We start from the raw sequence: 26739 nt of genomic DNA on the forward strand, positions 1-26739 counted from the left end.
CTCGTTCGTAAGAAGGTTCCCGTTTATGTCCTTACACATATCAGGCTGTGGCACGTGGCCCTTACGTGAACGGTTTAACTTCTCATAGAACTTTCGTGTGTTATTAGCGCGGTACAGTTGCTCCGTTTCTTCACGGTCTCGATCTTCCTGCTGGCGCTTTTTCCTCCGGAAAGTCGAGTTTTGTCTGTTCCGCGCCTGTTTATATCGTGCCTCGTTCGCCCTCGTGCGGTGTTGCAGCAATCTCGCCCATGCTGCATTCTTCTCTTCCACTAACTGCTCACATTCGCCGTCATACCAGTCGTTTCTCTGATCCGGGGCACCGTCCCTAGTGCAGCGGTTGCGGTGCTTCCAATGGCGGATCGAATATCTCTCCAGCCATCTTCAAGAGACGCTGCGCCTAGCTGCTCTTCCGTTGGAAGTGCCACTTCCAGCTGCTGCGCGTATTCTTGGGCTAGTCTACCGTCTTGTAGTCGCCCAATGTTAAGCCGCGGCGTCCGACTTCGACGCGTGTTGTACACCGTCGAGAGTTTTGAGCGCAGGCATACTGCAACGAGGTAGTGGTCGGATTCAATATTCGCACTGCGGTAAGTGCGGACATTCGTGATGTCGGAGAAGAATTTACCGTCGATTAGAACGTGATCGATTTGGTTTTCCGTTTCTTGATTAGGTGATCTCAATGTGGCCTTGTGGATATTTTTCGGGGAAAGAAGGTGCTTCGGACTACCATTCCGCGGGAGGCTGCGAAGTTTATGCATCGCTGGCCGTTGTCATTCGATACGGTGTGCAGACTATCCGGTCCGACGACCGGTCTATACATTTCCTCGCTTCCTACCTGTGCGTTCATGTCACCGATGACGATTTTAACGTCCCGCAGTGGGCATCCATCGTATGTCTGCTCCAGCTGTGCGTAGAACGCTTCTTTCTCGTCGTCGGGTCTCCCTTCGTGTGGGCAGTGCACGTTGATGATGCTATAGTTGAAGAAACGGCCTTTAATCCTCAGCTTGCACATCCTTGCGTTGATTGGCTGCCACCCAATCACGCGTTGGCGCATCTTACCCAGCACTATGAAGCCGGTTCCCAGCTCGTTGGTGGTGCCACAGCTTTGGTAGAAGGTAGCCGCTCGATGCCCGCTTTTCCACACTTTCTGTCCTGTCCAGCAAATCTCCTGCAGCGCCACGACGTCGAAGTTGCGGGGATGTAATTCATCGTAGATCATCCTGTCGCAACCTGCGAAACCTAGCGACTTGCAATTCCATGTTCCAAGCTTCCAATCGTGATCCTGTATACGTCGCCTAGGTCTTTGCCGATTATATCGAGTCGCATTATCTCTTATATTGTTCGTAATGATTGGTTTTCTAGGCGGCTTATTGGGCCTGCGCAAACCTCCTGTCTCGTCGGAGGGCCGTCGTGTCAGGGCTGTTTAGCGTCCCACCTAACACCAGGACTTGGGCTTGTGCGCTTTGAGCGGCACACGGTCGCTTTGGTGGGGCCTGCTTGCGGATACATGCAGCTTTTTATAGGAATTTAACAGGGCCCACTGTCAAACCCCACCACATTCTAGGCAAGTCCCACAACTCGCAGATGGCTTGGCGTGGGATCGTCAAGCTCTTGGACATAGTCCCTGCTGCCCGCAATTCGAAGTTAGCTTGAGTGTTTAATTCGTATTGAGTTTCACGGAGCTGGGAAAATTCAATCCCATTGCGTTCGCCGTGGCTACAGTTTTCTCGAGTTCACTTCGAAGATTTTACGTTTACAGTATACAGCGGGTGGGGAAAATAGAGTATTCTAGGCGTAAGTAATTTTGGAGCCAGCGGCCGTTCGAGAGTCCCCAGAGGTAAATGGTCTATAAGAGTCGGGTAAATAAAGAACACGACCGGTGGTCTCTCTTTGAGAGTGGGGCTTAAGCCACCGTGCTTTTAATAACCTAACCTAATAAGAACAATTCGCGAACGGTTACAATTTCTCTTTCGTAATTTTTCTCTTCTCACTGTAGACTGTAGAATGCTGAATGGTCCTTTCTGGCAAACGACCATTTTGGCCAATCGGAATTTTAGGTCAAATTAGCTACTCGGCCAAACGACTTTTTTGGGCAAATGGCCCTTTCTGTCAAACTCTATTGCGGACAAATTGCGCTTTTTGCGAACCAACCATTTAAGCTAAGCGACATTTTCGGTCAAATGACCTATTCAGCAAAACGAGGATGATCGCAGCAAGCTGCCTTAGATAGTGGACGTGTTTTTCCTCCGCGAAAAAAATCTCCGTTTTTCAATCAAACGATAAATTTAAATTAAAGAAAAAGCTGTGCTGTGAAGTGAGAATATATTTAAGAAACCTTCCTGTAGATGGATTCAAGTAGTTCGAAAATACCGAAATACTGCAATACCGCAACTAGGACGACCTCGCGCTTTGTTTTTACTTCCGGGAATTGGTTTGTATATATTGCCCAATTCTAATAAAAAAGTTTCCATCCAGGTATGTAGTGAACTTATGATATTGAAAGTATTTCTATCAAGTGATGCAGCTTTATTGGCCTCGCAACCATTTCTTCCCGAAAATGACGAGCGTGTAGCTCCAATTTGGTCTTGATACATTGTGTAGCTAACTTTTGAGTAGAAAATTGTCTTGAATTCACCTACTTTTAGTGAAATGCAGAAACATAAAATAAAAGACGCCATTTCTGATAACATTAAATGTGTATTAGACCGATACAAATATTTAAAATCCATTTTGTCTCCCCCCCCCCCTCGGATTTTTTTTGCCAAAAAATGATATTTTGAGGGGGCAACAAAATAAAATTAGGATAATTTTGAGGATTTTCAAAACATTCTTTAACAAATCCGAGGAGTTTTTTGATTTTTTTCATTTTAATATTTATTTTTTATTATCCCCCCCCCCCTTGACCTTTCGGAGACTAGTAGGACAAAAAGTCAATTAAATATTTGTAACGGCCTTATCAAATTTTCATACAATTCACTTCAAATGGTCACGTAGAGATGGTACCTTGTGATAAAAAAGAGCCTTGACAGTCATTTGACTTTTTATAACAAGATACCACGGACAAAGATTGTATGCGCTATCCGGAGAAAATCGTTTACTTTGCTTTTTGTTTGCTATCTCTTTCTCTCTGCTTGGGAATTTACCCGTTTTTGAGGGTGAGTAGGTTTACTCATTAAAATGAGTGGATCGACTCATTCTCACAAGATGGGTGATTTTTTCTTTGAACAGAAGGAGACGGCGGGGAAGGATGCCCATTTGTAAGTGAACGAGTTTCTCCAGGTATGGTAGCTTTCATGTGGTTGCCTCTAATTTCTTATTTTTATATTTTAAAATCCATTTTTAAACGGTTCTTAATTATGCCATATGTTTCTAAAAGTATTCACAGTTTTATAAATATTTTAATATGCCATAAGTTGTCATATAGATATGCGTCAGATATTCCCAGCAGACTATTATACATAATTACCCTAACAATTTGTTTCAAGAATCTTCCATGAATCCTCGAGTTTTTGCAACATAACATCACTATTATCAAAATTTACATTCTTTTAAATCAATTATTACAAGGACTGTCATTTTATGTTTTTTTGGAAAAAATATATGATAACCAGAATTTTAATTTACAGAATGGCATAAAAAAATGTGTACCACCTACTGGTAATAATTGGAATAGTGTTTGAAAGATCGTGTTAAAGTGCGCGTCGGTTCGGTCGCAGTTGCGCGTTTCTCGGTATGCTATAGTAAACGAGCTTACATTATGCGATATTTACTCTGCGGGACAATCCAGTTAATAATTGAAAGTTCATAAAGTTTATTAGTGCGCGAAGATTCGGTCGTAGAAGCGCAATACCTAGTATGCAGAAGCCACCGAACCTGCATTGTGTTAGTTTTTTTTATCGTTGTCGCGGGATAATAAAGATAAAAGACTTTTTAAATTAATTAGTGTGCGATAGAAAGTGTTTGTTTAAAAGTAGAACGGTTTCGAGACCACGGGTTTTTGTTCTGCTTTGTGCCGAAAGTTATTCAAATAATTAAGTGCGCGATCGGACGTGTTTGTTCAAAACAGAACGGTCTCGAGATCACGGAAATTTTGTTCTACTTGGTGCGGTCAGTAATTGAACTAATTAGTGCACGATAATCAAACTACACGTTATACACTGCATACCGTTTACCAACACGAACCCCGCTACATGCCCTACCCCATATATCCAACATCCCAGTGATTTCTCGTGGAAGTGCAGATGACTCGTCGGCTTCCATCAAAGCGAGTATCACGTCAACATTTTCCTACCCATTCTTTAATTGACCTGCATTCGGACACGGCCGGCGCTGGTATTGCTTTATATTGGGTCACCAGTTTTTACACATTGAGGATGGTGTTAGTCCCAAACATCATCTGTTGCTTCCCTGTGTAATTACTGCTGACCTGGCAATAACGGAGTAGCAATCGTGGGCGGTCAATCATGCTCATGCTCTGCTCATGCAAATGACCTATTCAGCAAAACGACATTTGACCTATTCGACCATACGGCTTGTTCAGGTCGACTGAAAAACATTTTCAGCATTGGTCAAATGACTTTCGGCCAGATGGGTTTGAGCCTAATGGTTTGTTCGGTCAAATGGCATATTTAGAAAGGTTCTATCACAAATACCCAAAACCATTAACCCGAATGACATTCACCAAAACGTAACAAACGTAACATATACCCGAAACAATACTTTTAGTAAAAATCAATTGTCATTATTCCGTTCCTGAATGAAGGAAAGGAAAAACAGGCCTTCTCGGTGGTGAGTTGAGCACCAGCTATTGTTAGAAAGTACAGTGACTGATTGATTTTTACACACCAATAATGCCTTCTGTAAATTGACGCGTCTGCCCGGTGTAAAGCGAAGGGATGATCGATACGTCCATTCAAAGAAGGCATTATCTTCCCCTTTCGCCTTACACCGGTAGCGATAAGACCAGACCTTAGACCAGTTCTTACGTTCCTGACGCGATAATTTGAAGAACCCATTATCTCCTCGATTCGCCTTGTACCGAGCAGATGCGATCATTCAAAGAAGGCATTATCTCCTTCTTGTAAAACTCTTTGTAAAATAATTACGAAATAATTACGAAAAATAATTAAAGTTGACAGATGGCATGAGCATCATGATCGTACAATTCGTAGTTGCTACTCCATGATTCACTAGCTCAAACCTAGCGTTCAAGGTAGAATACATCCGAGAATGTTAGGTATAACTACATTTTACACAAAAGTACTTTATAGATCAGTATTGGAAAAAACTCAAATTCTCAAATCTTGTTTGCATCGTTGCATGATTTTTATATGTTTTTCTTCGAATTAATTTTTTGCGCCTGAACGATGCACGATGCTCTTCCTGCAGAATCGCAAGCAAGTTAGCTCGCGCATGTGGTCTAGATGATTAAGATTTGAGCATTCTACCAACATGGTTAGGGATTATGGATGTTTGGCAATTATAACAAATGCGACGACATAAAGAAGAAATAATTGTGCCAAATGTCCATTATGTCAAAAAAAAAGACTTATCCCAAACTTCGCGCTCCCAGCTCATACACTAAGCTCACCTAAACAAGCATCCTGATGACCGTCCGAGTGACCCGCACAAAACATCTCATTGTAGAGCTCCACACTGATGTGCTTACTATTGTGCCACCGAAGGCAATCCTTTGTACCTAAAAAGTGTGTAAAATATAGTTAAATACATTTTACATAAAAGTAAACCGATATGTGAACAGAAAGGTTACTAATAATGGGCACCGCAGCCGTCCTCAGGATATTGGTCCCTGTTTGACCCATGTTGGCATCCGTTTTTCCCCACCCAGCTATGATTCCTTTCCGACCGGTTAGCTCCAGCGGCCTCACCGGCAGACAAATCGGTAGAATATGCGTTTTGTAGCCAGCCGGTCTGGTTAGTTTGAGCAGCGCCAAATCGTACCGGTCCGGTTGTGTCATTCGAAAGAGGAACTTAGGGTGAACGATTTTCAGCTCGGCACGGTGCTTCTCCGCCGGAAGCGGTTCAGCTATTTTGCCGGAATTTTGAGTGTCCAGTTCACCCAAATAGATTATGATGTCCTTGAGGCGCGCCTGTTGGATACAATGGGCCGCCGTTGCTATAAACATCCGGGACACGAGAACACCTCCGCACTGGTACTCGGCTATTCGGATGTGCGCTTGCCATGGGTACTCCGCAAAGTTGGCCGTTCGACCACCGATAATTCGCTTCTGGAGGGTATTTTGCGGTGTTCTGGGGATGCCACAATCCTTAAAAAATAGATAACGTTAGTCTGTTTTTGATTAATCCATCTCTGCACTTTTCCTAGGCTACCATATTTCCCATCTGATCGGATCGCCTTCGGAGAAAACTACTTTTCTTTGCAGCTGCATAGGGAACGGGTTTCATTGGAGCTACGGGGATTGGTGCCACCATCGGTCGCATCGGTGGGGCAGCGAATGCCAGTTTGGGATTGATCATTGACGGGGCTGCAGATAGTTCATTGTCCTTGACGCAGCATGAGAACAGCCATCGGCTATCGCCACATCCGGCAACATGCCGACCTCCTTCCAGCCAGCAGGAGAATGATAGTCGACACTGCCGCACTACGTTCTGGTGGACGCAGGTCGATGGGACGCCCAGAACGTTGTGGATTACGTCTGGAAAAATAGAGGTTTTTTAATCAACATTTTAGATATTCTGCTAATGTAATAACAATTTCGCCATCTTGATTTTTACTGAAATCTCATACGAATTTGATCTGGTCACCAAATTCAATTACGTTTATGAAATGCGAAATTATGCAAGCCAAGTCATGCTAAACGAAACACATCCATTGTGATTTGATCACAGTAATTTCTCATAATCCAATCTTCTGTACCTTTCAAGCTCCGGGGCACGAGGTTCACGGCCGAAAAGTTTGATCAAAAACGTCTTTTGACCGTTTGCCTTTTGATTAGTTCATAGACGCGATATCTCAAAGAACATAGAAACTAAATTACACCGACGACCTCGACAAGATCGTGAGAATCGCAGCTAAGGGATGACAAATTGGTGGGCTGCTCCATGACCTCAATCATTTCAATAGAAAATTAGCAACTATAGGCCAAATGTCTTGTTGACTGCTAAATTTGTCTTGGGTCTGTACACGATCGGCAGCACTAATCCAACGCCATCGTCAGCTGCACAAACTCAAAAAAGATGATGATTACCATCTAACCTCTCGGCTAGGCTAATGCCGTGAAACCGGTGCCGGTTTAATCGTTTCTGTGTAAAGCTCGAAGAACATTCAACACATGATGGTGCGATTTCGTATTCACCCTTTTGTGATAAACGGCTTACAAACCATCTTGCATCTAAAATCGGCTTGAGAATAAGTAGTGTGAAAATGCATCCGAATTGAATCTTTTCAAAAGCATGCCCCTGACTTAATGAGATTTTTTCCAGTCTATTCATATCAAATCACCTGAATACTTAAAACCCAACTGGCCTACCTCGCCAGGGTGTCTCAAGTAAGGCTTTTTCTAACTTCTCCGCAAACTTACTTGCTCTCGCTATTGTTGTGGCCGTTTTCGTTAGGAAACACCCGTGGCCGACGATGGAAATTCCAATCACGCACGTTACGAAATGCCATGAGAGCATCTTCCACCGGCGGCGTTCAGCTCGGCCAACACCACCACTGGAACTGCAGATGTCCGTGCTGCTACTGCTGCTGCTGCTGCTGCTCCGATTGATTGCGCGGATCTATTTTTCATTCTTTCTGCAATTAAATCGAGCAATGGGGAGAAGAGGAAATTGTGGCGTTAGATTTCCAGAACAAGATGGATGGGTGGGAAAACGTTTTGTTGGTTGGACAATGTGCGCAGCTAATGTGGTAAAGAGCGATGGGTTAATTGTTCTGCGGTAGAGCATTAATCTTAACCGGGGTGGTATAAAAGAGCAACTGCCGGTAAACTTACGGAACAATGGATGTGTGGAAATGTTGCAAAGAAGATTGTTTATTTTATCGTTTATCTGACAGAAGATGAATGTACGGGAGATCGCTTTTCGCTGGGTAACATATGCATTGTTTCTATGATTGAAAAATGTATGTAAGAAAGAAAAAGCGTGTGCAGAATAATGATTTAATTGAACTGTTTACTAAATTAATTGAGTGCGAATTCATTTAAAACGATGCACATGAATTGCGGAAATGCTTAAAAACTGTAATACTTGAATGATTTATGAGATGACTGTATTACTTCTGCGTGAAGTTAAACATTGTAAAACTTTAGTTTATTGCAAGAATTAATCAATTTTCTAGGATGCAGTTGAAACGAAATCTAGAAGCATTGGACCAACCTGTTCTCACAGATTTGTAACGACTTATGTTATGTATATCACATGGTGGTACATTGAGGGAAGAGCAGTATTGAAAAATACTTTAAAATAATAAATCATTAATTGTGTAGAATCAGAATATGAAATAATTTCAATACGACAATTTTTTTTTTCTTTGTCTGTCATATCGAGCTCGGACCTAGTTGATCCATCTCGCAATACGACAATTTTGTATGTATAGTTTTTACGCCAATATGTTAGCCAATGCAAAGTCGTCTTCAAGCATGGTATGCTTCATACAAAGCCGTAAGTCTCAGACACCTTTTGGTATAACGCGACGTGACACCATGAGGAACCGACTTCAATAAGGAATTAGATTATTATGATTTATTCAGACTAAGGCCGGAGTGGCCCGTGCGGTATATAAGAGTCTTCTCCATTTGGCTTGGTCCTTGGCTACACGTCGCCAACCACGCAGTCTACAGAGAGTCCGCAAGTTATCATCCACCTGATCGATACACCCTGCCCGCTGCGCACCTCGCCATCTTGTGCCCGTCGGATCGTTGTCGAGAACCATTTTTACCGGGTTACTATCCGACATTCTGGCTCATGGGCGTAGCCAAGGGGGGGCAGGGGGAAAGATTGAACGGGTACTGAAATGAATTCCCTCAAACATGTGCACTTTACGATCCAATCATATACAGAAATAGGTGGTTGAAATTCAAAAAATTCCCAAAACTTATTAGGGCATCCAGGATCCATAATATATGAAAGTTCAAAACAATTCGAAACATTTCGGGCTCAAAAATTCTCCTTGAAATCCTTCTAGAAGCTCCCCTGGGAATTTTCAAATTCCTCCGGAAAGTTATCAACAAATTCCTCTGAAAATCGTTCGAAAATCCTTCTCATGTAATTGTAATTCCTCCTTATCTAGAAACCCCCCACTATTTTTTTTAGGAAATTCACGAGGAAATTCCTTGAAGATATCTTTTCTTCTCTTCAAGATTTACTTCTAAATATTTCTTCGGCTATTCTCTCTTCAGGAAGAAACCGGCATTTCCTTCAGGCATGCATCCGCAGAGATTTTTTTCAGCAATTAATCTGGGAATACTTTTAGGATTTCATCGGGGAATTTCTGCATTAATTCCTTCAGATATTTTTTCGGAAATTCCTTTAGGAACTTCTCTAAGAATTACTTCAGGACTTCCATGTGGGAATTCCTACGGAAGTGCTTATGGGAGTTCCTCCGGGAGTTCTTCCAGGAGTTTTTCCAAGAAATTCTCCGGTAATACCTCCAGGAACTTCACAGGGAATTCCTGGACGATATTTGGCAGGAATTGCACGGGAAATGGAATTTTTGAAGTTCCTTCAGAAATATTTTTTCTCTTCCTCTAGGGTATTCCACCGGATGTTCCTCTGAAGTTCCACCAGTAGTTCCTTCGGGAATTCAATTTAGCATTTCTTTAGGCATTTATCTACAAATTCCTCCAGAAGTTTTTCGGAAAGTTTCTCTGGGAGTTCTTACGGGAATTCCTCCGGGAGGTTCTTTTAAGAATTCTTCCAGGAGTTCCTCCTGGAATTCTTACGGAAGTTCCTTTGGGAGTTCATCCTAGAATTCTTACGAGAGTTCCTCCAGGATTTCCTAAGGAAATTCTTCCTGTAGTTCTTCAATAAATTTCTCAAAAAGTTCCACCGACAGTTCCTCCGAGAATTCCTCTGATAATTTCTCCGGAAATTCCTAAAGAAAATCGCCCGGGAGTTCCTCCGGAAATTGCTCTGGGAGTTCCTCCGGGAGTTCCTTTTCAGAGAAACACCCGGAGAAACTGCAGGTGAAACTCCCGAAGGGATTCTCGTAGAAACTGCTGGTGGATCTCCCGGAGGAATTCCCGAAGGAACTGCCGGAGGAGCTCCCGTAAGATCTCCTGTAAGAACTCCCGGAGGAATTTCAGGTGGAACTCCTAGAAGAATTCCTAGAGGGCCTCCCGCATGAGCTATCAGAGAAACTATCGGAAGAACTTCGGGAGGAATTTCCAGCTTAATTTCTGAAGAAAGCCTAAATGATTTCCTGAAAAAAACCTGAATAATTTCCTGGAGTAGCTTCTGGTGGAACTCCCGGAAGAATTTCCGGAGAAACTCCCGGATGAATTGCTGGTGGAATTCCCGGAGGAACTCTCGAAGGAATTTTCAGTAAAAATTTCCGAAGAAACTCCCGGGAGAATTTTCAAACGAACTCCGGGGAAACTACCAGAAGCATTCTCGGAAACAAGAGAATTCATCTTATAGACAAATCTAGTCTAGCTGAAACCTTTGTTGGGGTTTGTAGCTGGACCATCATCATCATCAGAGGACCTCCCGGAGAATTCCCTGAGGAGCTCGCAGAGAAATTCTCGGAGGAGCTTCTGGTGGAAAATCTATATAAATTCCTGAAGAAGCCTAAATAAATTCCTATTCCGCCAAAATTCCCGGAAGAATTTTCAGAGGACCTGCCGATAGAACTACCGGAATAATTCTCGAAGGAAATCCTAGAGAAATTATTGGTGGAAATACCGGTGGAACTCCTGGAAGAATTCCAGGAGGAATTTTCAGAGAAACTCCTGGAGGATCTCCCAGTGGAAATCTTGAAGTTCAGGATTTCATTGCGAATTAATCTATTAACTCCTCCGAAAATTCCATTGTTGATTTGATTTTCGGTATAATTTCTGTATAAATTTCCGGTGGAATTCCTGGAGAAATTCTTTAAAATTTTCACAAGAAATTATTCGAAACAATTCGCGGAAAATTTTATGGAATTTACACAAGAAATTCGAAGATTTTTCGTGAATTTCTTAGGAATGGTTTCTGCGGAATTTCCACGGAATATTCTTATTCTTAAAAATTATGGGAAACAGCACGAAATTATTTGAATTATTGCAGGTAATTCTGCAGAACATACAAAGAAGTTCGTGAAGATTTTCTTGGAGTAAATAATGGTGGAATTTTCGGATTAATTCCCGGCAAAATTTATGGTGGAATTCCTGAAGACACTGCCGAAGAAGTTGCTGGAGGCATTTCTAAAGAATTTCTGATAGAATTTCGGATAGAATTTCAGGAGCAATTGTCGAAGGAATTCCTGGATAAAGCTTGCATATTGTTTTTTTCTGCCTATTTTATAATAAATATTATTTCAGAGAGGATTTATTTAGAAATTCAGATGTATGGTTCTGGTTTTCTAAAACTTATGGAGAATGCAGGATTTTTATAATAATTGTTATAGCCGATTTAATATTCTTTCTGAATACTAAGTTCGTTAATATTATTGTTTCGATTTGGTTTCATGTGTTTCATAAAACTACTATAATACTACGATTTGGAAGACCAAAAAATTTGGCCCCCCCTTCTCGAAATCCTGGCTACGCCCATGTTCTGGCTACGTGCCCGGCATGTCTTCCGATTTTGCGGTGTGAACGATGGATGCTCCCAACAGCTGATGCAACTCGTGGTTCATTCGCCTCCTCCACGTACCGTCCCCCATCTGCACCCCACCATAGATGGTACGCAGCACTTTCCTTTCGAAAACTCCAAGTGCGCGTTGGTCCTCCACGAGCATCGTCCAGGTCTCGTGTCCGTAGAGGACTACCGGTCTAATGAGCGTTTTGTAGATAGTCAGTTTGGTACGGCGGCGAACTCTATTCGATCGGAGCCGTCTTGCGGAGTCCAAAGTACGTACGATTTCCAGCCACTATGCGTCTCCGAATTTCTCTGCTGGTATCGTTTTCGGCAGTCACCAGTGAGCCCAAGTACACAAATTCTTCTACCACCTCGATTTCGTCACCACCGATGCAAACTTGCGGTGGGTGGCTCACATTGTATTCTCTTGAACCTCTTCCTATCATGTACTTCGCCTTCGACGTGTTGATGACTAGTCCGATCCGCTTGGCTTCCCTCTTCAGTCTGATGTAGGCTTCCGCCATCTTCTCAAAGTTACGTGCCATAATATCTATGTCGTCAGCGAAGCCAAATAGCTAAACGGACTTATTGGAAATTGTACCACTCGTGTTAATCCCTGCTCTTCGTATTTCACCTTCTAAAGCGATGTTGAATAGCAGACACGAAAGACCATCACCTTACCGTAGCCCTCTGCGGGTTTCGAAGGGACTCGAGAATGCCCCTGAGACTCGAACTACGCACATCACCCGATCCATCGTCGCTTTGATCAACCGTGTCAGCTTATCCGGAAAAACGTGTTCGTGCATTAGCTGCCTTAGCTGGTCCTGATCGATTGTATCATATGCGGCTTTGAAGTCGATGAATAGATGATGTGTGGGCACGTTGTATTCACGGCATTTCTACAGTACTTGGCGAATGGCGAACACCTGGTCCGTGGTGGAGCGTTCGCCCATAAACCCGCCTGGTACTGTTCCACGAACTCCCTTGCAATTGGTGCTAGTCGACGGCATAAAATTTGGGAGAGTATCTTGTAGGCGGCGTTCAGCAATGGGATTGCGCGGCAGTTGCTACAATCCAACTTATCGCCCTTTTGTAGATGGGACACACGACACCTTCCATCCACTCCTGCGGCAAAACTTCCTCCTCTCTCCGCAGCGCTCTAGCCAGCGCCTCACGACCGTGCTTAAATAGCTCTCCTGGTAGTTGGTCAACCCCAGGGCTGTGTTGTTCTTCCAGTCACACTCGTCATATCAGTCGTTTCTCTGATCGGGGGGCAGAGTGCCAAGTGCAGTGGTTGCTACTAATGGCGGATCGAATATCTCTCCAGCCATCTTCAAGAGATGCTGCGCCTAGCTGCTCTTCCGTTGGGAGTGCCACTTCCAACTGCTGCGCGTATTCTTGGGCTAGTCTACCGTCTTGTAGCCGCCCAATGTTAAGCCGCGGCTTCCGACTTTGACGCGTGTTGTAAACCGTCGAGAGTTTTCAGCGCAGGCATACTGCAACGAGGTAGTGGTCGGATTCAATATTCGCACTGCGGTAAGTATGTTTTACGAAATAATCAATAGCAATCCTTCGTCACCTCCTTTTCACGTCTTGTTCAACTACTAAGTACTCGACGGTGCTTTCCGTTCTTCAAACTGGAACTGGTATGAATTCTTGTTCCGTAAAATCCCATCTCAGCTTTCCGATTATTAAAATTGGGGGTAAATTTTGAAGCATATTTCATGCAAAATTAAAATAGTCTGTGGAAACTTAAGTCCACGACGACTGGGCTATACTTAGACATAGACTGCAAAATTTAGATATAGGGTATGCCTCGTTGCGACAAGAAGAACAACTCTTCTTTTTTTCTTTTCATATTATTTTATACCGGCAGTCTCGTTGATTTAAAGGAGGCATCATTTCTGTTTGCTTCATGCCGGGCAAATTCGTTCATTTAAGGAACGAATTTTTTCTTCTATTTGTATTATACCGGGCAGACGAATTGATTTAAAAAAGGCATCATCTCCTCTGTTCACCTTACACCGGGCAAAAGCGTTCATTAAAGAAGTCTTTATCTATCATGTTTGACTTATACCGAGCAAATGCATTTATTTATAGAGGGCATTATTTTTATCTCATACCGAGCAGACGCGTTTATTTGACGTAGGCATCATCTCACAAAAGTTATTTTCCATAGTTTAGAATAGAAAAAAACTAAAAAAAAAATTTACTTGATTGTTTTCAATACTTTCACTATTTTTAGCATAGCATATGTGATTGTACAAATCATGGGTGGCTATACAATGCTTAATTGAGCAATCTACTGTATATTGTCGCAAATTGATACTTGGGATTAGTACCTTTTCCTATAGAGTAGCATTTGTATACTTAGCCACGTCCTTACAATTACGGAAGGAAGGGAAGGAATGTTAGTTCAACATCTACTAGTGAAGATGCAGGGAACCCATACTACCTTCAGGAAGGAAAATTATTGTTAATGGGTAAGGTGAATAATAGGGAGCTCTATTCGACAATATAGAGCGTTTATCAATAACAGTATATGCTGGAAAAAAATTAAAATATATTCATTAAGTCACTTACGAACCGTCCACAGGAGGACAAAGTAACCTGGATCTTACAAATGTTCCGCATCATATACAAAACACGTTCAACCGCACACTTTTCACCGAACATTAAAAACAGAACCAAAACTCGGACTTTACGAATGTTCAAAATCCTACCTGAAACACGTCCGAACACGCACCAATTGTTTACTCACTCGGCCGCGCGAACTATCTGCTTACTGAGCAGACACACCACAGGCCGCGCAATGCGGAACACAAAATTTCGTTTTTTTTAAACTAATTTTATTTGCTAATTATCTAATACATGCATTCATCTCTTAGACTAGGTGTTCCGTGTTTTCTTAACACTATCATCCTTATTTGCTATGTTATATGTTTTAGTTATTATTAATACATTTCAATTGCCTCTGGCAGTTAGAATTTTTCCTCTGGTTGAATTGAACCATGTAGGAATTACAATGTTTTGAACTTAAACTAAACTGAATCTATTTTATACTTAGGGTACAAGGAGTTAATCGTTGCAATAGAAGATTGCAACGATTTTTGTCTAAAAATTGGAAATTATTTTGTTGGACATTTGTTGCAATGACTCAATGTTAGAAATTCTAGGAAGTTCATTGGTACTATACCACGGTGGCAACTTCAGAATCATTTTCAGAATTTTATTTTGAATCCTCTGAAGTGCCTTCTTTCTGGAATTGCAGCAACTAGTCCATATTGGCACAGCATACAACATGGCAGGTCTAAAATTTTGTTTGTAAATCAAGAGTTTGTTCTTAAGACAAAGTTTTGATTTTCTGTTTATAAGTGGATATAGACACTTAATATATTTGTTACATTTGGCTTGAAGGCTTTCAATGAAATTTTGATCTAGCAGAAGTCCTAAATATTTAGCTTCGCTAGACCAAATAATTGGAACCCCATTCATCGTGACAATATGTGTGCTACCAGGGTACAAATAAGAAGCTCTCGGCTTATGTGGGAAAATTATAAGCTGAGTTTTGGAAGCATTCAGGGAAATTTTCCATTTTTGCAAGTAAGTGGAGAAAATATCCAAACTTTTTGCAATCTACTACAAATGACACGAAGGCTACGCCCTTTGGCTGAGAGACCTGTGTCATCTGCAAACAAAGATTTTTGACACCCTGGTGGTAAATCAGGTAAGTCAGAAGTAAAAATGTTATACAAAATGGGCCCCAGTATGCTGCCTTGGGGGACACCAGCCCTTACAGGTAATCTATCAGATTTAGAATTCTGACAGTTTACCTGCAGTGAGCGATCTGATAAATAATTTTGGATCAGTTTAATGATGCACAGAGGAAAATTAAAATACATCAATTTTACAATCAAACCTTCATGCCAAACACTGTCAAAAGCTTTCTCTATATCAAGAAGAGCAACTCCAGTCGAATATCCTTCAGATTTGTTTAGCCGAATTAAATTCGTTACTCTTAATAACTGTGGTTGAACGCCCATGGCGAAAACCAAATTGCTCGTCAGCAAAAAATAGAATTGTCATTAATGTGAACCATCATTCTATTTAAAATAATCTTTTCAAACAGTTTGCTTATTGAAGAAAGCAAACTGATTGGGCGATAACTAGAAGCCTCAGCTGGATTTTTGTCCGGCTTCAAAATTGGAACAACTTTGGCGTTTTTCCATTTATCTGGAAAGTATGCCAATTGAAAACATTGGTTAAATAAATTAACCAAAAGAATAAAGAGCTCTCAGGAAGTTTTTTGATGAGTATGTAGAAAATACCATCATCACCCGTGGCTTTCATATTTTTAAATTTTCTAGTAATAGATCTCACTTCATCCAAATTAGTTCCCAACGAAGGGTCAAAAACATTATCTTGGTTGAGAATGTCTTCGAAGCTTCGTGTAACCTGATCCTCAATTGGACTAGTGAGACCTAGACTAAAATTATGGACAAAATTTCGGTCAATCGCGCGATCGTTCTGCTGTCCGAAACAAGAGCCAACACGCATTCGTTTTCAATACATTCACTATTTTTAATCACAAAATTCTGTTAATTTTAATCACAAAATTGATTATATAAGCAATCGAATGAAACTATAAAGCTGTGCTAAATATTTCTTTCTGTTGTTGAGAAAATCAATGAAAGTTCTAAAATCTCTATTTTGCTTTCTAAAATCGATCTAAACATGGTTTGGGTATTAACATTTTTTAATTCAATACTATCGTACAGATGTGCAAGGTCTCAGTACAACATACGCTGGTTTGTTGCACACTATACTAAAGTCGACATAAGTAGTAATGCGATAATACACTTTTTGTCCTGACGAAACGAAACGAAACGAAACGAAATTTAAAATGTCTATATTGATTCGAAAGAAAAACGAAACGAAATACAGATTTATTTTCGAGACCTCGAAACGATACGAAATCAAATTCCATTCAATTCGTAATTTTTCTAAACGAAACGAAATTTCAAACTTTTCCGCGCAATTTTGGTGAATTTCTTATGTACGCATGTTAAATTAATTTTTTGGAAGTCCAATAAGGCCTAAACAAATATTTAATTTCAATTATGTCCTACTGGTCTCCGAAACGTCGAGGGTGGGAAGTAGCGGGGGATGATAAAAAATTTAAATGAAAAAAAAAAACTCCTCGGGTTTATTGAAGAATGTTTTGAAAATCCTCAAAATTACCAGAATTTATATTTCTCGCGCTTAGGATCATGGGGGCGTAACTGCGTTGATTGATTTCTCTTCATCGATGCTTTTTTTTTTAACAATGCAGCGACATTTAGACGGTTTACCATAGATCTTATGGTTTGAGATGGTAAAGGATGGTTGCCTTTTGCTTCAGAAGCAACAATAGCGAAGCAACAACACGAAGCGATACTAACGAAAGAAAAAATCAATGAAGAGAAATCGATCCATGAAGTTACGCCCTAATAAAACTACGCGTGAGATATAATTTGTCACGATTTGTCATGTTTTTTAAATCCCTCTTCTCTGTGACGCACTATAAAGTACGTCGATTTCTTCAATTAAGGCTCAAGAAAAGTTGAACGATGAAAAGAGCTTTCTGAATGATTTACCACCGGCGTTGTGTCGTCTGTCTCTTTCCGTCCTTCGAAAAATTGTAATTGTAGTAGTGCAACACCGAGAAATACCACAAACACTCATTCAAAAGATGCGGATTAATGTTGTGGTTTGATGCCAATCCTTGTTCCCCTCTAGGCTCAAGAAACAACTGAATAATGGTTAGAGGTTTCGGATGGAACCACCATCGACAGTGTGCCATTTGTCTCTTCTCGACTGTCGCAAAATTATAACTCCGGCAGTGCAAAACCGAGCGGCAGCACAAAAACTCACTTGAAACATGTGGTTATTGGTTTGCCAATTTTACATCCTCCTTAAGTGCAAGAAACAGCTGCTATGGACAGTGTAAGCTGAACTTGAAGGCAATCATGAATCTTTACTTTTATCAATTCTTTCAATACGTTCTGGACTTTGGCAAAGCACTAGCTCTAGCTCTAGCTCTAAGAATACCCAGGACGTTGCAATGTTATATACGTATTTTGCAAATAGTCAAACACTATGACAAAACTTAAAACCGTCTCAAGAATTGTACGTTTCTCCAATCCAATGGAGAATCTCCAATCCTCTAAAAAAAATATTCTTATTTTCGGTGAGATTCAAATTGTGGTTTGAATGTGACATGTTGAACCTTTTGTGTTGGCCTTCTTCACGCTCGCTTAACTCTTGAACGGTGCTTTTTTAACTATTTCATTTATTTGACGGGCTCAGGCGTGTATGAAACTTAACGGAGCCGAGACTCTTTATGATATTTACAATCTATATCATTATTATCAACAGTTAATAAGGGGTGACTGACAAAGACCAAGATTGAACGGTGCTTACTCATATGCTAATACCTAGTTTAAGGTCTAAGTGGAGGTAAAGGCCTTTAGTACGAAAGAGGCGCAGACGGAGTGGCCGGAGTGGCCTGTGCTGCACATAAATGTCTTCTCCATTCAGCTCGGTCCATGTCTGCACGTCGCCAACCACGCAGTCTGCGGAGGGTCCGCAAATCGTCCTCCACCTGATCGATCCACATTGCTCGCTGCGCACCTCGCCTTCTTGTTCCCCATTTTCACCGGATTACTGTCCGACATTCTGGCTACGTGCCCGGCCCACCGATGGTTCTCAAAAACAGCTGATGCAACTCGTGATTCATTCGCCTCCTCCACGTACCGTTCGCCATCTGCACCCCACCATAGATAGTTCGCAGCACTTTCCTTTCGAAAACTCTAAGTGCGCGTTGGTTATAAGCGTTTTGTAGATAGTCAGTTTGATACGGCGGCGAACTCTATTCGATCGGAGCGTCTTGCGGAGTCCAAAGTACGTATGATTTCCAGCCACTATGCGTCTCCGAATTTCTCTGCTGGTATCGTTATCGGCGGTCACCAGTGAGCCCAAGTACACGAATTCTTCAACCACCTCGATTTCGTCACCACCGATAGAAACTCGTGGTGGGTGGCTTATATTGACCTCTCTAGAGCCTCTTCCTATCATGTACTTCGTCTTCAACGTGTTGATGACAAGTCCAATCCGTTTAGCTTTGCTTTTCAGTCTGGTGTAGGCTTCCTCCATCCTCTCAAAGTTACGTGCCATGTTATCAATGTCGTCGGCGAAACCAAATAACTGGACGGACCCTAGCAGCACACATGTTTCACATAGGTTACTGCAACACATATGTGACCAGATTTAGTCACAATTAAGTTGCTGCAACCATTTTTGTCTGACTTGTGCTGCTCGGGGACTTCGTGAAAATCGTACCACTCGTGTCAATTCATGCCCTTCGTATTACTCCCTCCAAAGCGATATTGAATAGCAGACACGAAAGACCATCACCTTGCCGTAACCCTCTGCGCGTTTCGAAGGGACTCGATAATCCTCCTGAAACTGGAACTACGCACATCTCCCGACCCATCGTCGCCTTGAGCAACCATATCAGTTTATCCGGAAATCCGTTTTCATGCATTAGCTGCCATAGCTGGTCCCGATCGATTGTATTATATGCGGCTTTGAAGTCGATAAATAGATGATGTGTGGGCACGTTGTTTTCGCAGCATTTCTGCAATACCTGACGGCAATGGCAATACCTGTCTGTGGTAGAGCGTTCACTCATAAATCCCGCTTGGTACTGCCCCACGAGCTCTCTTGCAATTGGTGTTAGTCGGCGGCATAAAATTTGGGAGAGTACCTTGTAGGCAGCGTTCAGCAATGTGATTGCGCAGTAGTGGCTACAATCCAGCTTATCGCCCTTTTTGTAGATGGGACACACGATGTTCCGTCATGGAGGCAGAAATTCTGGGGATTCAAGAATCCTCCAATAACTCGGGAGAATTCCAACACTAAGAATTTTGAGGAATTTTGGATTCTTTAATTTTGAGGAAATCCCGTCCCAGAAATACTATGAAATTTCTTCTTTCGAATTCTCAGGAATTCAGGGCTTCTCATATTTCAAGAAATACAGGGTATGCTATGCTTGGTCATAGAATTCCAACGAGATAAAAGGCGGCAGACTAACTGTCACAGGCTCGATTGCCTGACAGCATTTTACTAGTTCAGTTCTTGACTACTAGTGGTGTCTACTTGCGTAGATCACTAGATTTGGAATTTCGGTATGCAGTATTAAAGACAAAAGTCTAGAAGTGCATCGAACACCAGTCAGAGCAGAACTCTGACCATTCTTCATTGATCGTACGTTTATATAGATTTCACTTAACAATAGATTGATTATATTTAATCGAAAAACTATAAACGCCTAGGACTGTATTTACAAATATCGAACGAAATATAAATCTGCTTATTCGGCACTTATTCTATGGCCTACTTCTTACGCTCCGCTCGTGCTGGTTCTACTGTACGTTTAACGATAAGAAGCGTGTCACTGCTCAACGCATGTCGAGTTGCTTGCGCCGCCGCATCACGTGCTTACAAACATACCGTACATGTTGTTGTTGCTTTTCCACGACCTACCGCAATCGTTCTACTGTCGTTGGGTTGCTCTTAATTAATTAATTATGTGTATGGTTTTAGATGTAAGGAAAATGCGTATAGCACAAGGGCAGCTAAATAAAATTTCCATTTAAAATTAGAAATTTTCCATAAACAATTAGGAAATTGCCAATAAAAAATCAGGGTATGAGCAATAAATAATTATAAAATTTCCACAAATAAAACAAAATTTCCATAAACTATTAAGAATTTTCCACAAAACAAAAATAAATAAGCACTTTTAAAAGCAAAAATAGCAATTATAAAAGAAGATTTTGCAATAAAAAAATCAAAATGTTCAACAAAAAAAAAATACAAAATTTCCATAAATAAATCAATATTAGCCATAAACAATTACAAAATTTTGCACAAAATAAATATTTTTTCCAAAAAAAAATATTTTTTTTCAAAATGATCAATAAAGAAAAATAAAAAAATAAGAAAATTTCCATAAAAAATACAAGAAAGCAATGTAGCTGATGAAATTTTACATGAACTTTAAACGCTTTTGAAGAATGGGTCATCTATGGAAAAAAAGCACAGTTTGATTGCTTTTTGCCTTTCTCGTATACTAAGTATACGGTAAAGGCTATATGATCGCTCCAAAAACAAACTTTTTATAGAAGGCCCGGAGACCCATAGTGTTATATACCAATCGACTCAGTTCGACGAATCGAGGTGATGTCTGTGTGTGTGTGTGTGTGTGTGTGTGTGTGTGTGTGTGTGTATGTGTGTGTGTGTGTGCGCAAAACTACTCAAAAAATGTCACTCATTTTTCGGGCACTTATCCTCAACCGATTTGCTCGCAACAAGTTGCATTCGACGCAGAATCCTGTCCCATTGTTTCCTATTTGAAATTGGCCAGATCGGACTATGGGATCAGAAGTTATGGCCAAAATACAAATTCAAACGAAAAAATCGCGTAAAAAATGTCACTCATTTTTCGGGCACTTATCCTCAACCGATTTGCTCGCAACAAGTTGCATTCGACGCAGAATCCTGTCCCATTGTTTCCTATTTGAAATTGGCCAGATCGGACTATGGGATCAGAAGTTATGGCCAAAATACAAATTCATACGAAAAAATCTCGTAAAAAATGTCACTCATTTTTCGAGCACTTATCTTCAACCGATTTGCTCGCAACAAGTTGCATTCGACGCAGAATCCTATCCCATTGTTTCCTATTTGAAATTGGTCAGATCGGACTATGGGATCAGAAGTTATGGCCAAAATACAAATTCATACGAAAAAATCGCGTAAAAAATGTCACTCATTTTTCGGGCACTTATCCTCAACCGATTTGCTTGCAACAAGTTGCATTCGACGCAGAATCTTGTCCCATTGTTTCCTATTTGAAATTTGCCAGATCGGACTATGGGATCAGAAGTTATGGCCAAAATACAAATTCATACGAAAAAATCGCGTGAAAAATGTCACTCATTTTTCGAGCACTTATCCTCAACCGATTTGCTCGCAACAAGTTGCATTCGACGCAGAATCCTGTCCCATTGTTTCCTATTTGAAATTGGTCAGATCGGACTATGGGATCAGAAGTTATGGCAAAAATACAAATTCATACGAAAAAATTGCGTAAAAAATGTCACTCATTTTCCGGGCCTTTATCCTCAATCGATTTGCTCACAACAAGTTGCATTCGACGTAGAATCCTATCTAGTTGTTTCCTATTGAAAATTGGCCATATCGGACTATGGGATCGAAAATTATACCATTTTTGCCTTTCTCGTATACTAAGTATACGGTAAAGGCTATATGATCGCTCCAAAAACAAACTTTTTATAGAAGGCCCGGAGACCCATAGTGTTATATACCAATCGACTCAGTTCAACGAATCGAGGTGATGTCTGTGTGTGTATGTGTGTGTGTGTGCGCAAAACTACTCAAAAAATGTCACTCATTTTTCGGGCACTTATCCTCAACCGATTTGCTCACAACAAGTTGCATTCGACGCAGAATCCTGTCCCATTGTTTCCTATTTGAAATTGGCCAGATCGGACTATGGGATCAGAAGTTATGGCCAAAATACAAATTCATACGAAAAAATCGCGTAAAAAATGTCACTCATTTTTCGGGCACTTATCCTCAACCGATTTGCTTGCAACAAGTTGCATTCGACGCAGAATCCTGTCCCATTGTTTCCTATTTGAAATTGGCCAGATCGGACTATGGGATCAGAAGTTATGGCCAAAATACAAATTCATACGAAAAAATCGCGTAAAAAATGTCACTCATTTTTCGGGCACTTATCCTCAACTGATTTGCTTGCAACAAGTTGCATTCGACGCAGAATCCTGTCCCATTGTTTCCTATTTGAAATTGGCCAGATCGGACTATGGGATCAGAAATTATGGCCAAAATACAAATTCATACGAAAAAATCGCGTAAAAAATGTCACTCATTTTTCGGGCACTTATCCTCAACCGATTTGCTCACAACAAGTTGCATTCGACGCAGAATCCTGTCCCATTGTTTCCTATTTGAAATTGGCCAGATCGGACTATGGGATCAGAAGTTATGGCCAAAATACAAATTCATACGAAAAAATTGCGTAAAAAATGTCACTCATTTTCCGGGCACTTATCCTCAATCGATTTGCTCACAACAAGTTGCATTCGACGTAGAATCCTGTCCCGTTGTTTCCTATTGAAAATTGGCCATATCGGACTATGGGATCTAAAATTATACCATTTTTGCCTTTCTCGTATACTAAGTATACGGTAAAGGCTATATGATCGCTCCAAAACAAACTTTTATAGAAGGCCCAGAGACCCATAGTGTTATATACCAATCGACTCAGTTCGACGAATCGAGGTGATGTCTGTGTGTGTGTGTGTGTGTGTATGTGTGTGTGTATGTGTGTGTGTGTGTGCGCAAAACTACTCAAAAAATGTCACTCATTTTTCGGGCACTTATCCTCAACCGATTTGCTCGCAACAAGCTGCATTCGACGCAGAATCCTGTCCCATTGTTTCCTATTTGAAATTGGCTAGATCGAACTATGGGATCGAAAGTTATGGCCAAAATACAAATTCATACGAAAAAATCGCGTAAGAAATGTCACTCATTTTTCGGGTACTTATCCTTAACCGATTTCCTCGCATTAAGTTCCATTCGACGCAGAATCCTGTCCCATTGTTTCCTATTTGAAATTGGTCAGATCGGACTATGGGATCAGAAGTTATGGCCAAAACACAAATTCATACGAAAAAATCGCGTAAGAAATGTCACTCATTCTTCGGGTACTTATCCTTAACCGATTTCCTCGCAACAAGTTCCATTCGACGCAGAATCCTGTCCCATTGTTTCCTATTTGAAATTGGTCAGATCGGACTATGGGATCAGAAGTTATGGCCAAAATACAAATTCATACGAAAAAATCGCGTAAAAAATGTCACTCATTTTTCGGGCACTTATCCTTAACCGATTTGCTTGCAACAAGTTGCATTTGATGCAGAATCCTGTCCCATTGTTTCCTATCTGAAATTGGCCAGATCGAACTATGGGATCGAAAGTTATGGCCAAAATACAAATTTATACGAAAAAATCGCGTAAAAAATGTCACTCATTTTCCGGGCTGTTATCCTCAATCGATTTGCTCGCAACAAGTTGCATTCGACGTAGAATCCTGTCCCATTGTTTCCTATTAAAAATTGGCCATATCGGACTATGGGATCGAAAATTATACCATTTTTGCCTTTCTCGTATACTAAGTAGAGTAGAGTGGGGCAAGAGTGCGCGTGGGGTAAGAGTACGTTTTCGATTTTTTGAAGTAATAAAAAAAGATAAACTAACAGCAGTTTGACAGGTATTCTGACCAACTATTATCATATGTAATTGTAAACGATTTGAATAAACAACAAGGGAGATATGGAGTTAGATAACTTTTTGGTCATTTTGCTTAAAATAATTGAATTTCCGCAACTAGTATTTCATTACCATATATACATTCAATCAGGTGAACATTATACCATTTCGATAACCTATTGTATAGAGTACTTTATGGTTACAGAACACCAATCCGGTTGGTTTTCCAAGAAGTCAAAACCATTACTTGAAGAATTTTTGGGACTGTGGGGTAAAAGTACGCAGGAACAGGTGGGGCAAGAGTACGCATATGAATCTTCAAGTTATGATGTCAAACCCGTATCTCCGGCCGAAATCAGACTTCTTCCTAAGCGTAAAGATTCACAACTAAGAAAAAAGGGACAGAATTCGAAATTATCACAAGTTTTTAGGATAAGTTGAAGTAATTCGGTGTTAGGAAGGAACAAACAAAGCACAAACAAAGCACGAAATAAGCACTGAAGCGAAATAATGAAATTGTATTAGGACTTGTTGTACACCTAAACATACAGTATCCCCCGCTTATCCGGACCTGGTTAGTCCGACGACTCGTTAGTCCGGATCTCACTAATTCGGAATTTTCCGGATTAAAAAGTATCAACACCCGTTTAAACACATTATGCAGTCAGTTTTCAAATTTGTGCTGTGATTTTGTTTTGGTTCATTTGTATGGATTTGACAGTCTGATTAACGAGAGAAACCCCGATAGTCCAGCCATACATTTGTCGGATCAGCGGGGGTATACTGTAGTACGAAAACACAATTTCATCTAAATGATAATTTTATTTAATCAAAAGAATCATTCATAAATTACGCAACATTTAGCTGGGAGGGGTTATGAGATGTGTGACGATCCATACAATTTTTAGAGGATTCATACAAATAGTGTAAGATAGGGGGGAAGGGGTGATGAAATAGCCAAATTTTACGTTACGTGATTGGTGGACTTTCTTTAAGGAAAATGCCTTTGTATACGCCACACGAAACCTGATATATATTTTTACCTTTGAAGTTTTTTGTATATATAAAAAACAATGATTTTTCGAATGAAAGTGCACCCCCTTCCCCTTTAAGAGTTACGTAATCTTTAAACATTCCCTAGTATATGCTCATTAAACATCAATTAAATGTTATAACTCTTATTTGTGATAATATATACTTAAAGCACATGATTGGATAAATGCGTACTCTTACCCACCTGATGCGCACTTTTACCCCACCGGTGGGGTAAGAGTGCGTTTTCACTCTGTCTTGCAATAAGGGTTCTACTAAAACGAATCTCAATAATTTCAATATTTTTCCCTGGGTAACATACAGGAAGAGTATATGAATCATCGACACTGATTTGATATGCAGAAGCTTCCTTCATAAGGGCCACATGATCGATTGAAAACTAAGTGCGTACTCTTGCCCCACTCTACTCTATACGGTAAAGGCTATATGATCGCTCCAAAAACAAACTTTTTATAGAAGGCCCGGAGACCCATAGTGTTATATACCAATCGACTCAGTTCGACCAATTGAGGTGATGTCTGTGTGTGTGTGTGTGTGTGCGCACAAAGCGACGCAAAAAATGTCACTCATTTTTCGGGCACTTATCCTCAACCGATTTGCTCGCAACAAATTGCATTCGACGCAGAATCCTTTCCCATTGTTTCCTATTGAAAATTGGCCTATGGGATCGAAAATTATGGCCAAAATACAAATTTATACGTAAAAATCGCGTAAAAAATGTCACTCATTTTTCGGGCACTTATCCTCAACCGATTTGCTCGCAACAAATTGCATTCGACGCAGAATCCTTTCCCATTGTTTCCTATTGAAAATTGGCCAGTTATGGCTAAAATGCAAACTTTTACGAAAAAATCGCGTAAAGAATGTCACTCATTTTTAGGCATTTATCTTCAGATTATTTGCTCGCAACAAGTTGCATTCGACGCATAATCCTGTCCCAATGTGTCCTATTGAACATTGGCCAGATCGAAATATGGGATCGGAAGTTATGACCGAACCACCATTTTTTCCTTTTGTCTACAAAGTATACGAAAAGGCTATACGTTCGCTCCAAAACCAAACTTTCACAAAAGACCTGGAGACCCATAGTGTTATATACCAATCGATTCAGCTCGATGATCTGAGATGTGTGTGTGCGGTGCGCGCCAGAGATGCATCTGAACACGAGAACGCGTGTTCGTGTTCAAAAAGTTTTGAACACTGAACACTGTTCAAGAGCACTGACCTAACTTAGCAACATGTATCCTAGGAAAACAAACTGAAGCGACGGCATGCTACTCATTTTTCGGCTAGTAATGGAACACGTGGGCGTCTAACGGATAGAAATCAAGCATGCTCGTATGTTTTTGCATAGTTCCAAATCTAAGGAAACTTAGTTACCATGATCGTTTTGCTTGCGTACCAACCCAGTGCACACTGAACTGTGTTCAGAGTTCAAAACTTAGAACACCAAGGCGCGCTCTTGGCTCATGTTCTGTTCAGGATGCATCTCTGGCACGC

The 26739-nt window shown here is 40.9% G+C and overlaps 1 protein-coding gene across 1 annotated transcript in view; it reads right to left on the reverse strand.

Annotated features, from left to right (window-relative positions):
- Positions 1-26739, reverse strand: part of LOC134217206 (transmembrane protease serine 9) — a 93173-nt gene that overhangs the window by 14002 nt on the left and 52432 nt on the right. Inside the window, exons 2-5 of the mRNA XM_062695987.1 lie at positions 7560-7774; positions 6349-6674; positions 5768-6284; positions 5588-5695 (exon numbers count right to left, since the gene is read on the reverse strand). Of these exons, the coding sequence (XP_062551971.1) occupies positions 5588-5695; positions 5768-6284; positions 6349-6674; positions 7560-7656 (1048 nt within the window). The 5' untranslated portion in view covers positions 7657-7774. The remainder of the gene's footprint in view (positions 1-5587; positions 5696-5767; positions 6285-6348; positions 6675-7559; positions 7775-26739) is intronic.

This window comes from Armigeres subalbatus, chromosome 2 (genome assembly GCF_024139115.2).
Source record: "Armigeres subalbatus isolate Guangzhou_Male chromosome 2, GZ_Asu_2, whole genome shotgun sequence".
NCBI classification, from domain to species: Eukaryota; Metazoa; Arthropoda; class Insecta; order Diptera; family Culicidae; genus Armigeres; species Armigeres subalbatus.